Consider the following 14166-nt stretch of genomic DNA (forward strand, 5'->3'; position numbering starts at 1 on the left):
CACATGATGGATCGCATATGCACTTTTATAGACCTCGCAAATTAACATATCCAACAAAGATGCCCCAATGAGATGCTTGATTGAATAGTGTGGTATCTTTTTATCCTGAATTATTTTTTCCTGAATGGGCTTAATATTAGTTTACAGGATGTATTTGAGAGGAGACCTTTGATTTTTCAAGGTAGTTTAAGGCTTTCTGGCCTCTAACTGCAAGGCCTTTAGGATGTTTGGTTTTCTGGCTTAACAGAATATCAGGACTATGCTAAATTATCAGACTTGAAAAATTACAAGTATGCATGCTAAGAGCACTGAGAATACATAAAAGGTATATAAGAAAAGGGCGAAAAATTGTCGTGGCATCAAAACCTTTGGAAAGGTCCTGAGCATTCCAAGGATCCTCCTGAGCATTCCAAGGATCAGGCTGCTGAGGGTTAAAGAGCTGCTGAGGTCTGGCTGGATTAATCCAGCTTTTTCCCCAAAGAAACTCCCTTTTAGGAGCTTTTTTGCCTCTCTCAGTGTTGTCATCCTTGAGCCTGTGGTGGTCAAATTGAAAACACCATAGATTGGGAAATGAGCAGGTTATGTCAATTTGCCTTTTTCTCTCAGAATACTTCACTAATAAATACATGATTTTTTAATGTATTGTGGAATGAGGTTATTTTCAAGACAGCAGTGCTGACACACAATCTTTTTGACTGATAAAATTATTTTGTTGCTTTCAGGCAGTTACTTTTAATTCCAGATGCAGATGACAAACCAATTAAATGACACATAGAATTGGACTTAGACCTCTCTTTCTTCCACTCCATTAATCCTTCATTACAATGTCCAGGTCATTTGCAAGAAGCATATCTCAAAGAAAACATGTTTTTTCCTCAAATTATAATTTTTTGGGCGATACAATTACTTTTTTTTTTTTCCCTCTAGAGAGTAAACAGGATATATGCAGTACAGTGTGAGTTTTTTGTTTTAATGAGAAAATAACAAAATGTGGATTTTTAGTGCTGTCAGTCTCTAAAATAATGCGTATTTTAGATGCTGCAGACAGGTGCTGTCACAATGCCCCCCTAGACTGGGATGCACCGTGGGAAAGCTGATGCTTCCCTCATGGTGCATCACCCAGATGCCCATACCTGTTTCAGCAGGTACATTTCAGCCCAGGCACACCTGAGCAAAGCAATGAATAAGTCATCAGCTCTGCTCCAGGCTAAACTTACATTGGAATCATGGAATTGATCCTTGCAACCAGAAACCCAGGTACTTTAACAAACCCATGACCTCAAACTTCTCCTGTGCCCTGGCTGGCATTTGGACGCCTTGGAGGTCCCTTCTTGTCACCACTGAGCCTGTGCTGAGGGACAAAACTCGTGGAGTTGCAGCAAAGTTGGATTAATTTCCCTTTGGAAATATTTCCCAGCATATTGAGGAAATGCCCAGCTGTAAAATGATTGTTGCTGGTGACACAAGAATAAGAACTGAAACTCTGGGGGGTTTTAGCATGTGGTACAAACTCAGCCAGAAAAAGGTGCTGATAGCAGCACCATCACTGGAACTGATTTTATTGACAATCAGTGTCTGACTGTAAACATTAGTTTAAGGTGAAATTTCTTGGTCAATGTCTAGCATTTCTTCAGTTTTTTGTGAAAGCACAAAGGGAAACCAATAATTTTTTATCCCTGAGGAGGATAAACAATGCTGGATCAGTGCAAGGACTATTTTAAATCAAGTCTAAGTGGATGTGAAGTGCATTATCAGTACAAGCATAATCCCCTTTTTAATTCTGGAGCTTTTTTCATCTTTTGAATCATTCCTTTGGCTTCTACAAGGATTTGGATCAGGCCCAGTGCATTTCTCTTGCCCTGGAGGTCTGTGAGACCATCCCTGGACCTGTTGTCCCTGCTCACAGGTTTTTGTGGACACCTTCTGGAACTCCTGGGTTGATTTGCAAGCAGATTCTTGTGCAATTCCTTAATTTGGCAGTAAAGGTGCAAACCTAAAGGAAAGGTGTGGGGGAAGCTGAAGTGGAAATGGAAGCAAAAAGGCAGCAGTTCTGTCCTTCGCCACTGTTTACACTCAGTGTGAATAATCTCGAGCTGCTCCCGGTTCTGTCTCATTCAAGAAGGATTTTGCCACACAAATGCACATTATTGTGTTAGGCTTTGACTCCAGCCAGCCAAAGGACATTCTGTTTGTCCTGAAAGCTTTGCTAAAAATTGCACTTGGGAACATGCTGTACCCTCTGGTTGCTATGAAAATAGCCCCAGCACAAAGTGCAGGAGTCTCCCAGAAAAATCTTGCCTACAACAGTCTAGGTGCACACATGTACTTCCAAATCTGCAGAACTCTGCACAGGTCTGGCCGAAAGGTTTTGACTGAAATGTTTTAGTTCTTAACAAGCAAACAGACAGAGCTTAAATCTGTAGTTTCCAAAAGGCAGCACAGCTTCTTGTGACCTTCAAAATGAACATGAACATAGTCCACACTGGACCGAGTTTTCCTTTGGTTTAGGTGGTCAGTTTGGTTTTCTCTGACACACAGAATATAATTTCAGTCCTTCCTTAACAGTAAGGTTAATGAACATCACACAGGCTGTTCTTTTGGTGACATTTCATATCTAGAATGAGAAAAATTCTCTGTAGGTAATAACATTTGTTCTCTTCTTCCTCATGCCACCTCTCAGATTATCTGTTCTGTAGTTTGGAATCAGCACACTCACCTACTCTTTTTGGTTTGTGCTTAAAGGAAGTGCAAAGATAATAAAATCTTTGCTTGGAGTGATCTTTTTTTAACACTTGGCTTGTGCTTTGCAACTTAATGGGTTTGATTTTATCCAGTCTTGATCCTGCAATTGCTCTGGTGTAACATGTAAATATGAGAATGTGATCATCTCCCTGCAGGCCTCCAAGTGAAAGCACTGCAATTCTGTATTAATGAATTAATTAATGACTGTGTGAGTGTGGTGGGAGTGAAGCCAACCCTCTGAGGGGCACCCAGAGAGTGCACTACCCAGACAGGATATGATTTGTTTGGTCCAGGGCACCTTGGGAGGCCCATGGAGAAGCTTAAGAAAAACATTAGGCAGAACCTGGGACCATTAGTGGCCATTTTAATAATCTGCTGCTTTTTTCCTCAAGTAGATTAATGAAGTGAGGGTCCTTGCCAATTCCACTTTAGGGAACTGCTGTTTAGTTTCATTCTGATAATTTTAAGCCAATATCATTTTATTTTTCATCTACCCAATGCCTGCTTCAAGAAGATGCTGCTATTAGAGAATATCTGCCATATCTACGATTTCTGTTTTGTCCTGGTTTGCTGTTTCAGTGGATAGTGATGTGTACAAAATGTCTCTGTACTGCTCCAGTGCCAGATAAAGCTTATGCAGGACAAACAGTGGGCTGTCAAAGAACTTATTATGCACAGGACCAATGCAAATGGTTGTTTCTCTTGTCTCCCCTGGCTCCCAGCACGAAGTCATGTTAAGGTGACAGCAACCATATTCTAAGCAGCATAAGAATTACAGATCCAGTGTCACCTGCTGACAAGCTTAGCACAGCTGCTGCCACAACCACCCCTCCAAGGGATCTCACTTACACGGGGCCCTGTTTCAGTTTACAGCTGCGCAATCTATAAGCCACAAGATCTGAATTTTCAGCTAATAATGAACTTCTGTGTCGTGAGTCTGTAATTACGTAAGGCACTCTGGGATCTGGGTCATCCAGGAAAACAGAGCTTGGAGAAGTCTCTGGTGGGAGCTGACTCGGGAGCCCTCAGTCTGGGGTGCAGGGGTGGCTTTAGCTCTGTGTCTGTGTGTGCACAGACCCCGCAGGAGTTCACACCTCTGGTTACTCCCAGAGAGCTTTGAGTGGATCAGCGCAGCTCAGCTGGGCTCATTCATCTTATTTTTAATTAATCTAACCCAGTTCCCTCTTGCTGCCTTCCCTGTGGTGCCCACTGCACACTTTTGGTGTGGTCAGGGTGTGGTGGTCTTGACCAGTTTGTATGGAATTGTCCTTTCTCTTCTGCAGTCACTGCCTCAGCTTAAATCCGCTGTTTGTTTTTCCAGGGGATTTATGAGCTGCAAACTTTTATATTCTGACTTCATTCTCTGAATAGCAGTTTTGCAGAGCCCCCTGATTGAGGCAGTGAGGGTGGTTCTTTGGAGCTCTGCCTACAATTCTTGTGAGTTTTGTGCTTGCAGTGAGTCACTGCTCCACATCTCTGGGTGTCCTATATGGGCTGTATGGGCTCACCCCGCTCCCTGTCCCCAAAAAACACACAACACACAGAGGATATCAGCTCGTTACATTTGGAGCTGTCCAAAGTGATCTGGCTATGAACAAAATGAAGATTTTAAAATGCAGCTCAGTCAAATGGAAAGAGTTTTTTACTGGAGCCACAAAGCAAGCGGGTTTCTCTCCGTGCCAGGTTCGGTCTGTGGCTCCAACTGTTGAGGCAATTGTAACTCTTCAAAAGGGTTGCACTGAAGAAAGGGAAGACAAAGGCTGTGTTTTAGCATTTTACATTCAAATTATTATTCTTGCACTTTGAGAGAGACTTAGTGTTTTAGCAGACATTAGGAGCTGAAAACAGTGACTCCATAGGACATTATGTTTGGAAAATTAAATGTTAATTAAAAGGCACTGTAGCAATGAACTGCTGCATGAATCACTGATTGTTTTTACAGATCTTGTTCAAAAAAATGAGGATGATCTATACTTACATGTAAAAGGGAGTAATTTACGTGGTTATAATGTTTTACTGCAGAACTGTACTTGGCAAATTCTAAAATAATAGCACTGGCAAACTTGAAGAAGCTGTAATATAAAATCAAAGTCTGTACTATTTAGCTTTGTTTTGGCAAGTCATGGGAATGGAATTGAGGATGCCACTTCCATACAATTAGCAGACAGTGAGATCTAGCAGCACAGGGACTTTTTTTGCATTAATGTATAGAAAGGTAACTCCCAGAAATGCTAATTTTTATGAATCCCTGCATGTGTTCTGTGGCAAACGGGACTAAAGAGGTAAGGGTGAAAATACCTTTTTGTTCCCTTGCAGCTTGTCATCTAAATCAAAAGAAACAAGCTCTAAAATTTGTGAGGCTCTGCATGTCACAAAAGATTTGTAGTTTGTTTCCAGCCTTTGGCGATTTGTACTTTTAAGTGTTTCCAAGATGAAGTGTAACATCACTTGATTTAAGGAACATTTTCCTTTTACCTCAAGGACAAGGCTAACCTATTCCAAGGTCAAGTGAGAGGAATTTGATGAATAAGTGGTGATTTTGGGTGGTTCACATCCCCAAAGTTTTCAGAGAGAGAATTAAGAATTACTGGCCGGTCAGTTAGCGGCTAAAACACAAAAAAAAGAAGGTTGATTTGCATCCCACATGCAAAAGTGACTAAAGTCTGCAGTGGAAGCCTAAGCTCCTTAGCTGATATGTATTTTCCTCAGTTTCCACCAACTAATCAGAAATCAGATAGAGTTACAGTGGAAATTTCATTCCACTGCCTGCCCAGACTAATGTGTATTTAATGTTTTGGCTTCAGCCTCGAATGAGCTCTCACACTCCACTGAGCAGTGTAGCACTGCCAATAATAGATAATTATTAGGGGCACCACAGCCACCCAAGGTGACTGGCAGTGTGAAATGGTGAGAACATGTTGTTGCCAAAACTGATGACTGCCAATTACAGTTGTGTGATTTAGAGACTGAAATACCCTGCCTTTTCTGTTCTGCTGGGAATATGGCAGGCTCTGATAGACACCTGAATCTCTGACTCCATCTATTAAATGTAACAGGGAAATGTGGTTTTATTGACAGAGAATTCAGTGCGTGAAGTGGAAATTGAGTTTTTGCAACAGATCAAAGCAGAGAAGGTTGCTCAAACTTGTTAATGAGACAGGCAAAAACATGATAAGGAAAACTGTTCCACAGAAAAGATATTTCCTTTTTGCCTGTGTCCCATCAAGAGTCTGTGAGCTCCAGGCACAAACTGCTTTTTACTGCAAGTGCTCTCTTTGTTGGAGCCATTAAAATTAACAAAAATGAATGAAATCTCGATTTGGGATGAAGAAGTTTGGGATCACCTTTAGTTTTTTAGTTTTGTCTAAAGACAAAGACATTTCCTGTTTCTGCAGCTGCATTTCAAATGAGTGAGCTGAGCTCTGCAGATAAGCCCAGTTAATGCAACCCATAACGAAGAGGTCAAGAATCTATTAATGCTAATTGTCCTCCTTGCCGTGATGAACCCAGCCTGCAAGACTGGAGGAGAAACAGGAGGTCTTTTCCTCCATCCCTTTGAATAAGCCAAAAGTTATTTATTTTTAATAAATATTTTAAAAATCAAAATCAGTGTAAATGGGTTAAAAATGTGTTTTTAAGGGGAAATAATATTTTATCTCAAGGGAGAGTTGGAATCTAAACCAGATGTTCAAGAGACCAAAGCACTTACCCCTATTTTCTATCAGTCCTTGGGATACTGAATGCATGTTCTTTTATGGTAATTCATTAAAAATGAACATTTAACCCTTTGAAGAAATGGGCAGAGTTCTCAGGGAGCTTTGTTGACTTTGCTTTGGTTTGTATCCTGTCCTCTACATTGTTTTTGTGTTGTTGGTGCAGCACCATGGTAATGAAATACATAAAAATAGTGTTCCCTCTCCTAGCTTTTACACAACAGAATAACTCAATTTCATGATGAAATTTGTCATGTTGATGTCTTATTACTTTGTTGATTCTTTTTCCCCTCATAAAAACGGTTCATTTGGAACAGGAAGCAGACCTTACTAATGCTGCCTGTTTTATATGGAGTCTAAAGGCACAGGAGTTTGAGTTTTTTGTTTTTCCTCCCCTGGCTCCTTGAAACATTTCTCTCTCCTCACAGCTGCCCCAAGGAGTTACACATCAAAACTTTGCAGGAGTTGTCCAGCATCCTCCTGAGATCTGTGTAACTTTGCTTTATTTAGTTAATTTTGGGGTTTTTAAACATGACCTAAAGTCCTCTATATTATGACCGCAGACTTTATGGGGTTGTGTGAGGAAAGAGCTCCTTCTAGTGACTGGAGAGCTGCTTCTGAAACCACAGCCTGCATCAAATGCCAGTATTGGGGTTTTTCATTCCATTCCATAGTGCCACATATGCTTTCCTTTTACTACAAAAATAATAGGTTGTCTTGTTTTTGCACATTTGATGTAGTTTAATAAGTTTCAGATTATTTTTTATCAAAATATTAGGCTTTTTTTTTGTTATGTCACTACTGTTAAATATCTTATTTAAGTGAAATGTATCAAGATGTCACTGTAATTGTTTCATAAATTTTTATAATTTCAAGCTATCTCTGAAGAAATAATAAAAAAAAAGACAGGTAGGTTTTAGTGTAAAGGAAATGTTACTTTTTAATCTGTTTCAATATAATTTTTCTTCCAAGAGAGAAACTTGGATTCTCTAGTTATATCTAATTTCAGCTGAAAATTCAAGCACGATGCAGGAAGGAACAGAGAGCATTGCAATAGGTGTTGGAAGGAGTTACTGTCATGCTTGGTACGAATTTTGTGGTTGCTAATGGCGCTGATTAAATGCCTGTAGGGAGATAATTTCTCTCTGCTCAGATCACTGTACTCCTGGTCCTGCAGAAGGAATGGAAGAAGGGTCCCAGCAACGGAAGAAGGGTCCTCAGTGCAGGGATTTCTGAGTCTCATGGGAAAAAATTAACCCCCAGCCAGGCTTTTCCTGGGAAATACAAACCTTCCTGATTTTCCCCCTCAGGACTCCCCCCTGAAGGCCGTGCAGATGCTGTGGGTCAACCTGATCATGGACACGTTCGCCTCGCTGGCGCTGGCCACGGAGCCGCCAACCGAGGCACTGCTGCTGCGCAAACCCTACGGCCGCAACAAGCCGCTCATCTCCCGCACCATGATGAAGAACATCCTGGGCCACGCCGTCTACCAGCTCACCCTCATCTTCACCCTGCTCTTTGTCGGTGAGGAGCTCGCCCAGACTCTGCTCAGCTCACGAGCAGCTGGGTTGTGCAGCCAAAGTGTCAAAATGCTTTAAATGTAACGAATTAACGCGCGCTTATTGCCTGCCTTTGTTGTCCTTAAACTTCTTTTTGGATCTTAGGAAAAAGATTTGCGCAGAATGAATGATAAAGTACTGGAATGGCCCAGGGAGGTGGTGGAGTGGGGACAGTATGGCTGGACAGTGTCCAGGCAGAAAGGGACCTGGGGGTGCTGGTCGACAGCCGGTTGGATGTGCCTCGGTGTCCAGGAAGGCCAATGGCATCCTGGCCTGCATTAGGAATTGTGTGACCAGCAGGAGCAGGGAGGTCATTCTCCCCCTGCACTCAGCACTGGTGAGGCCACACCTCGTGTGCTGTGTCCAGTTCTGGGCCCTCAGTTTGGGAAGGACGTTGAGATGCTTGAACGCATCCAGAGGAGGCACCGAGGCTGGTGAGGGGCTGGGAGCACAAACCCTGTGAGGAACGTTTGAGGGTGTTGGGGTGTTTGGACTGGAGAAGAGGAGGCTCAGAGGTGCCCTTATTGCTCTCTACAGCTTCTTGAAGGGAGGTTGCAGACAGGTGGGGTCGGTTTCTTCCACCGGGCAGCACTGACAGAACAAGAGGACACAGTCTCAGCTATGTCAGGGAAGGTTTAGGTTGGATATTAGGAGAAAAAAAATTCACTGAAAGAATAATAAAATACTGGAATTGTCTTCCTAGTGAGGTGGTGGAATCACCATCTCTGGATATGTTTAAAAAAAGACTGGACTTGGCACTTGGTGCTGTGGTCTAGTTGTGGTGTTAGGGCATAGGTTGGACTTGATGATCTTAGAGGTCTCTTCCAGACTCATTATTCTGTGATTCTGTGATTCTGTGTGATTCTGAATCACCATCCCTGGAGTGTTTAACAAAGCCTGGATGTGGCACTGGGTGCCAGGGCTAACTGAGGTGTTAGAGCTGTGTTAGACTCGATGATCTTGAAGGTCTCTTCCAACCTGGTAATGCTGTGAATTCTGTGAATCCTGGTTGATGGGATGGGAAGCAGGGCAGATGACATGTTGTAGTCACTTTCCATGTGTTGTTACCTTGGGCATGGCCTCATTGAGCTTTTCTCCCCACGTAAAATACAGGTTTGGGCTTTGGCAAAAGTTTGTATCCAAACACAGCATAGAAGGTTATGCTGTAATAGGAATGTCCACTCTTCTGCTTCAATACTGAGATTTCATTGTGAGGCTTGTTGTGGTGAGTGGGGACTTAAACAAATTTAAAAACTCCTGCAAAACAAATCACAGTAAAAATCAAGATCCATTTTACCAAGGGCAAAGTGTTGTCCATAGTCCAGAAATAATGTTGATCTTCAGTGGTATGGAAAGTAAGTAATCAGTATTAAGTGATACAAATAACACTCTGCTTTGACATTTAAGTTCTGGAATGAATATTAAAAGGGGGCGAAAAGTCTAATTTATTGGATTACTGGATTCTTCTTCAGGCCTTGCTGGCAATGGATGCTTTTTATAGGTTGTATTTTGGAGAGGAGAGGGAAGGAGGAGAAATGTTTCTTGCTGCAGGGAATAGTAGGAGCTAATAATAGATTCTGTTGCTCCACAATAACTGAACCCTCTCAAAGGACAGATGATTTTTTTCAGCTGGGTATTGTTTTCTTGTCACTTTGTAGTCACTGTTAAATCATATGTGTTGTCTTTCAGTTTTTCTTTCATTTTCTTTTCCCTCTTATACATAGATTTCTAGAGTAGCTGCAAATGTAAATTTATGAATTTTATGAATTTTAGGAGGTTTTTGTGCTCCATTGTGAAAGCTTTGTCCACTTATGGCCATCTGGCAGCTTATTTGGGATGCTCAGAGGAGGCAATGATCTGTTCACAATGGAATTAAACCAAAAGAATTGTCAGGTTTCTGAATAGAGGTAGTCTCTTACATGATTAGTTTTACCGGGAATTTTGAGAATATCTGCATTAAGTAATTGGAATTTCAGGTTCTCTAAAATAGGTGAAGAAACTCTTGGTAATTCATTTGATATGCATCTTGGAACAAGAACTTCTGTGAACTTTATGGATAGTTAGAATGGCTTTTTGATGAATTTTATGGATTAAAATACTTTATACTAATCCAGATGAAAAGCAAACCAGTCCTTCCTCCCCTGTTCTAATTTCTCCTGTGTGTCTTTGGAAAACTCCTGCATACTTTGAAGGACACATCCCAGACAATTTTCTGATAAGCCTTGGAAATAATCTTTTCCTTTCGAAACTCCACAAGGCTCAGCTTTGCAGTGACATGATGTGAAAAACTCAGTGCCTCCATAATTAAATTTCAAATTAATGAGAATTATTTCTATTTTGGTCAATTCTTTTGTAGGAATTTTCTTCAGAGACCAGTACATCAAGTTTTTCTCTTTTTTATTTTTAGAAATACATTGTATTTGAAAATACAAAACATAAATGTCTCTGAGACATCAGAAATCCAGCATTCACTGTCTAGTCCTGTCAGACTGTGGTATTAAAAAAATCTTAACTCTATTTTTTCAAAGCTCGCCAAATTTTTAGTTACTCATTGTTGCTTTTTGATTGGTCAGACCTATGAGTGAAAGCCAAATTATCAAACTAAACAGCAGTACCTGCTGGTGCACAATCCCAAATCTCTTAAAACCAGAAATGCCTGAGTTTTTTGTGACTGATATCCTTCAGTGCTTGGCAGAAGTTACTGATTAGTTAATGGGTAAAACGTGATGAAGAGGAGTGGCTTCTAACCATTGCAGAAAATTCAAACAATCTGGCAATGACCTTAAGATTTTGTCACAGCTGAAAGAATTGAGTGGTCAGAGTAATTCCTACTTGGGTAGGTAAGAGTAGGACTGACAACATTGTGTAGGTGTTGTTAGATAGGAGTTAGGTTTTGTTAGATAAAAGGCAGCATTTAACAGCTTCTTGCTCAGTTGAGATGTGTTTTGCTCATTGGTCCAAGAAAAGTTGTATCTAGAAAAAGCAAAGCAGAGAAGGCAACAGGCTGAAGAAAACAAGGGGAATATAAACCTGTTGGATTCATTCTGGAGGAAACTTTTATTTTTGTCTTACACCTAGGTGAGAAAATGTTTAAGATTGACAGTGGGAGGAACGCCCCTCTTCACTCTCCTCCTTCCGAGCACTACACCATCATCTTCAACACCTTTGTCATGATGCAGCTCTTCAACGAGATCAATGCCCGCAAGATCCACGGCGAGAGGAACGTCTTCGACGGCATCTTCAGAAACCCCATTTTTTGCACTATTGTCCTGGGCACATTCGCCATTCAGGTAAAGCTCTGGGCAAGAAGCAGTTGCTGTTCATCACAAATTCACTCAAATCATAACACAAATCCACTCAAAACAATCAGACACAAAGTTGTTTGGGGCTTTTCTTCTCTGTGTTATTTTTTTTTTCTTTAATTTTAAATCTAAGTGCTGCAAGAGGCTCATTTAATAGTAAAGCACCTGGTTTCATGTATTTTCTCAATCAATACAAGTGTTAATAATGGAAAATATTAAGCAGCCATACTAATAAAACAGAAATTTTGATCCTTATAACTGGGTTACTTCTTAAATTAATCTTATCACGTACAATAATAACAGCCATCATTGATATTGTAACTGGTTTTTAAAGAAGAAATTGTTTAATAGCATACCAACAAAGCATTTTACAATTATTTATTACTCCTTGAAGAGACACATATGCCTTTAAACAGCTGAAGCTGAACTGTTCTGTTCAATGTCACTACCTAATGCTGCTCAGTATTCCCAGCAATGATACCCCTGGACTGTGATTCCTCATGTTCCTCTCCTGAGTTTGTTGTCCCATCACAAGTGAATGTGCTCACAGTAATACATATTTTTCTCAAAATTTTCTTCTGTAAGAATTCCCCCTTCTGCTCCTGCATCCATTCTTTTGCTGGCATCCATCCTGTACTTGATATTATTTGATATTATCATTTAGAAATCTATTTTTATCTTGCCATTATTGCTCGGCTCTGCAGTGGCAGCTCAGCATTGGCACCTTTCTCCTGGGAAGAGGAAGGAGGAGGAAAGAGCAGTTTGAGCTTTGGCTACAGTGATTTAAGAAGGAGAATTAATCAATTAATTAAATATTGGAGGAAAGGCAGCAGCGATAGGAACAGAATTTCACAGCGATGGTTTTTAATATCTAATTCAAAATGAGTTTAAAACTTGGACAATTTAAATCTCTGGATGTGATTTCAGGTCCCTGATTTTGCAGCAGCAATATTAACAAGAAACATCAATAATATCTGATTTTCAGTTAGCAAAACCTTCTCAGTCTGCTCAGACTGTGTGTTGTTATCCTGCTGAAGCTGTGGGGTTCTCCCACCACCTTCCTCCAACAGACCTAGAATTTTCTGTACCCTCTGTCTTGCCATGATGCACATCTGGAAATACACAATAAAATGTTACTCAGAGGGAAAAGCCTCTCTTGCACTGGACATTCCAAAATTAACTGGATCAGGGTCAATAAATCAGCTTGGGGAGAACGTGGGGACTGTCCTGTTCTCTTTTTTCCTGACCATTCATATCTGACCACTGTAAAATATGAGTCTGAGGAGCTTCAGTCTGAACTGCTATTTCTTTTTCTCACTTTTAATTAGGGATGCAAAAGTTTGTGAGGTTTGATGGGGTTTTTTTGGGGCCCGAAATTATGCAGGTGTTTTGGGGTGTTTTTTGTTTTGTTTTTGGGGTTTTTTTGTTTGTTTGTTTTTTTTTTTTTTTTTTTTTTTGTCTGGCTGTGTTTGTTTTTGTTTTGTTGTGTTTTCCCCCTCAAAAATTGACCCTTTTTCCTCCATGCTTTTCTTTGTAGATAGTAATTGTCCAGTTTGGAGGAAAACCATTCAGCTGTTCTCCCCTGCAGCTGGACCAGTGGATGTGGTGTGTATTTATTGGATTAGGAGAGCTGGTGTGGGGTCAGGTAAGCATTCAGGAAGATGCACATTCAAAGATGTGATATTGTTGATATTCCTCTGGTTTCCTCTCAGTGCCCAGTGCAGCCCTCACTGAAACCCAAGGTGCTCTCTGAGAGCTTCAAGGAGAGATTTATTAGTAAGGATAATTTATCTCTCTGTTCCTTTGGAGCTTTTTGTTAACTTTCACATCTCTCCTTTCTAGCAGGGTGTGCTATCACCAGGGCCATCTTCAGTTAGGCTTTTTTGTGAAAGATGTTGAGTCACAACTTCAGTCTTTTAGTCACAAAAAAATGCAGCAAAGGCAAATGCACCGTGACCTTCCCTGGAATCCAATTCCCCCTGTAGGATGTGGCAAAGTTTTGGAGCTGAAATGAAGTTCCAGTTCTAGGTCAACCAGCAAATTCCCTTGCTGAAATTGTCATTCTGCTACTGTCATAGGAAAAATTCCAGTGCCTTTAAAATATTTCTGCTGTGATTCTCCATCCACCTAATTCTGTGAGTGTAGGATGGAAGAGGGAGTGAAAAGAAAAAAAAAAAACCAAAAACTTTTAAAACTTTTTGCCTTTAATAGTTGTAAAAATTGGCAGTTAAATTAACACGTGTTTCAATTTCTGTCATATCCTCTGTCATCATTGGCTAATATAGAATTATGTATTGATGAAAAAACAAATGTCAATGAGATGATGTTAAATAAATTGAGATTAACTCTCTGTAAGTGATATACACACACACACAATCAGTATTGTTAACATTCTACATTGTTCCTTTATGTACAAACACAGGTTGCAAAGTTCATAATAATAACAACATTTTTTCACCTCTGAATGCGCTAACAGGGTATTTAAGTTGTTGCCACTTAGTGAAGTAAAGAAAAATGTGAAGTTACATTGTTTTCTCTCAGATGTAAAGAGATTTGTAGATGCACAGTTTGCCTCCATGAGGAGTCAAGAAACTGCCCGCTGCAATTGAATTCTGCTGTGGTTCTACTGGAACTGTAGTGAATAAATGCTTACTTTCAATTCTGATTATTTGTTCACTTCTGGGAAAAAAAAATCGCCTTTTTTTGACAGTTTGACCTCAGTTTTCCTTAGAAAAGCCTCAGAATCAGAACAGCTTTTAGTGTTTATCTGTATGAAAACCACCACTATTAGATGATTCTGCTTTAATTATTGCTTGAGGTTGAGATTTGACATAAACCCTTGCAGGAGGA

General features: G+C 40.4%; 1 protein-coding gene across 24 annotated transcripts in view; it reads left to right on the forward strand.

Moving 5' to 3' along the window:
- ATP2B2 (ATPase plasma membrane Ca2+ transporting 2) overlaps nucleotides 1-14166 on the forward strand; it is a 399432-nt gene that overhangs the window by 362402 nt on the left and 22864 nt on the right. For all 24 annotated transcript variants that reach the window (XM_072934741.1, XM_032750663.3, XM_072934737.1 and 21 more), the window contains 3 exons: nucleotides 7766-7979; nucleotides 11093-11304; nucleotides 12854-12961. In XM_072934741.1, coding sequence (XP_072790842.1) covers nucleotides 7766-7979; nucleotides 11093-11304; nucleotides 12854-12961 — 534 coding nt within the window. The remainder of the gene's footprint in view (nucleotides 1-7765; nucleotides 7980-11092; nucleotides 11305-12853; nucleotides 12962-14166) is intronic.

This window comes from Taeniopygia guttata, chromosome 12 (genome assembly GCF_048771995.1).
Source record: "Taeniopygia guttata chromosome 12, bTaeGut7.mat, whole genome shotgun sequence".
Classification (NCBI taxonomy): Eukaryota; Metazoa; Chordata; class Aves; order Passeriformes; family Estrildidae; genus Taeniopygia; species Taeniopygia guttata.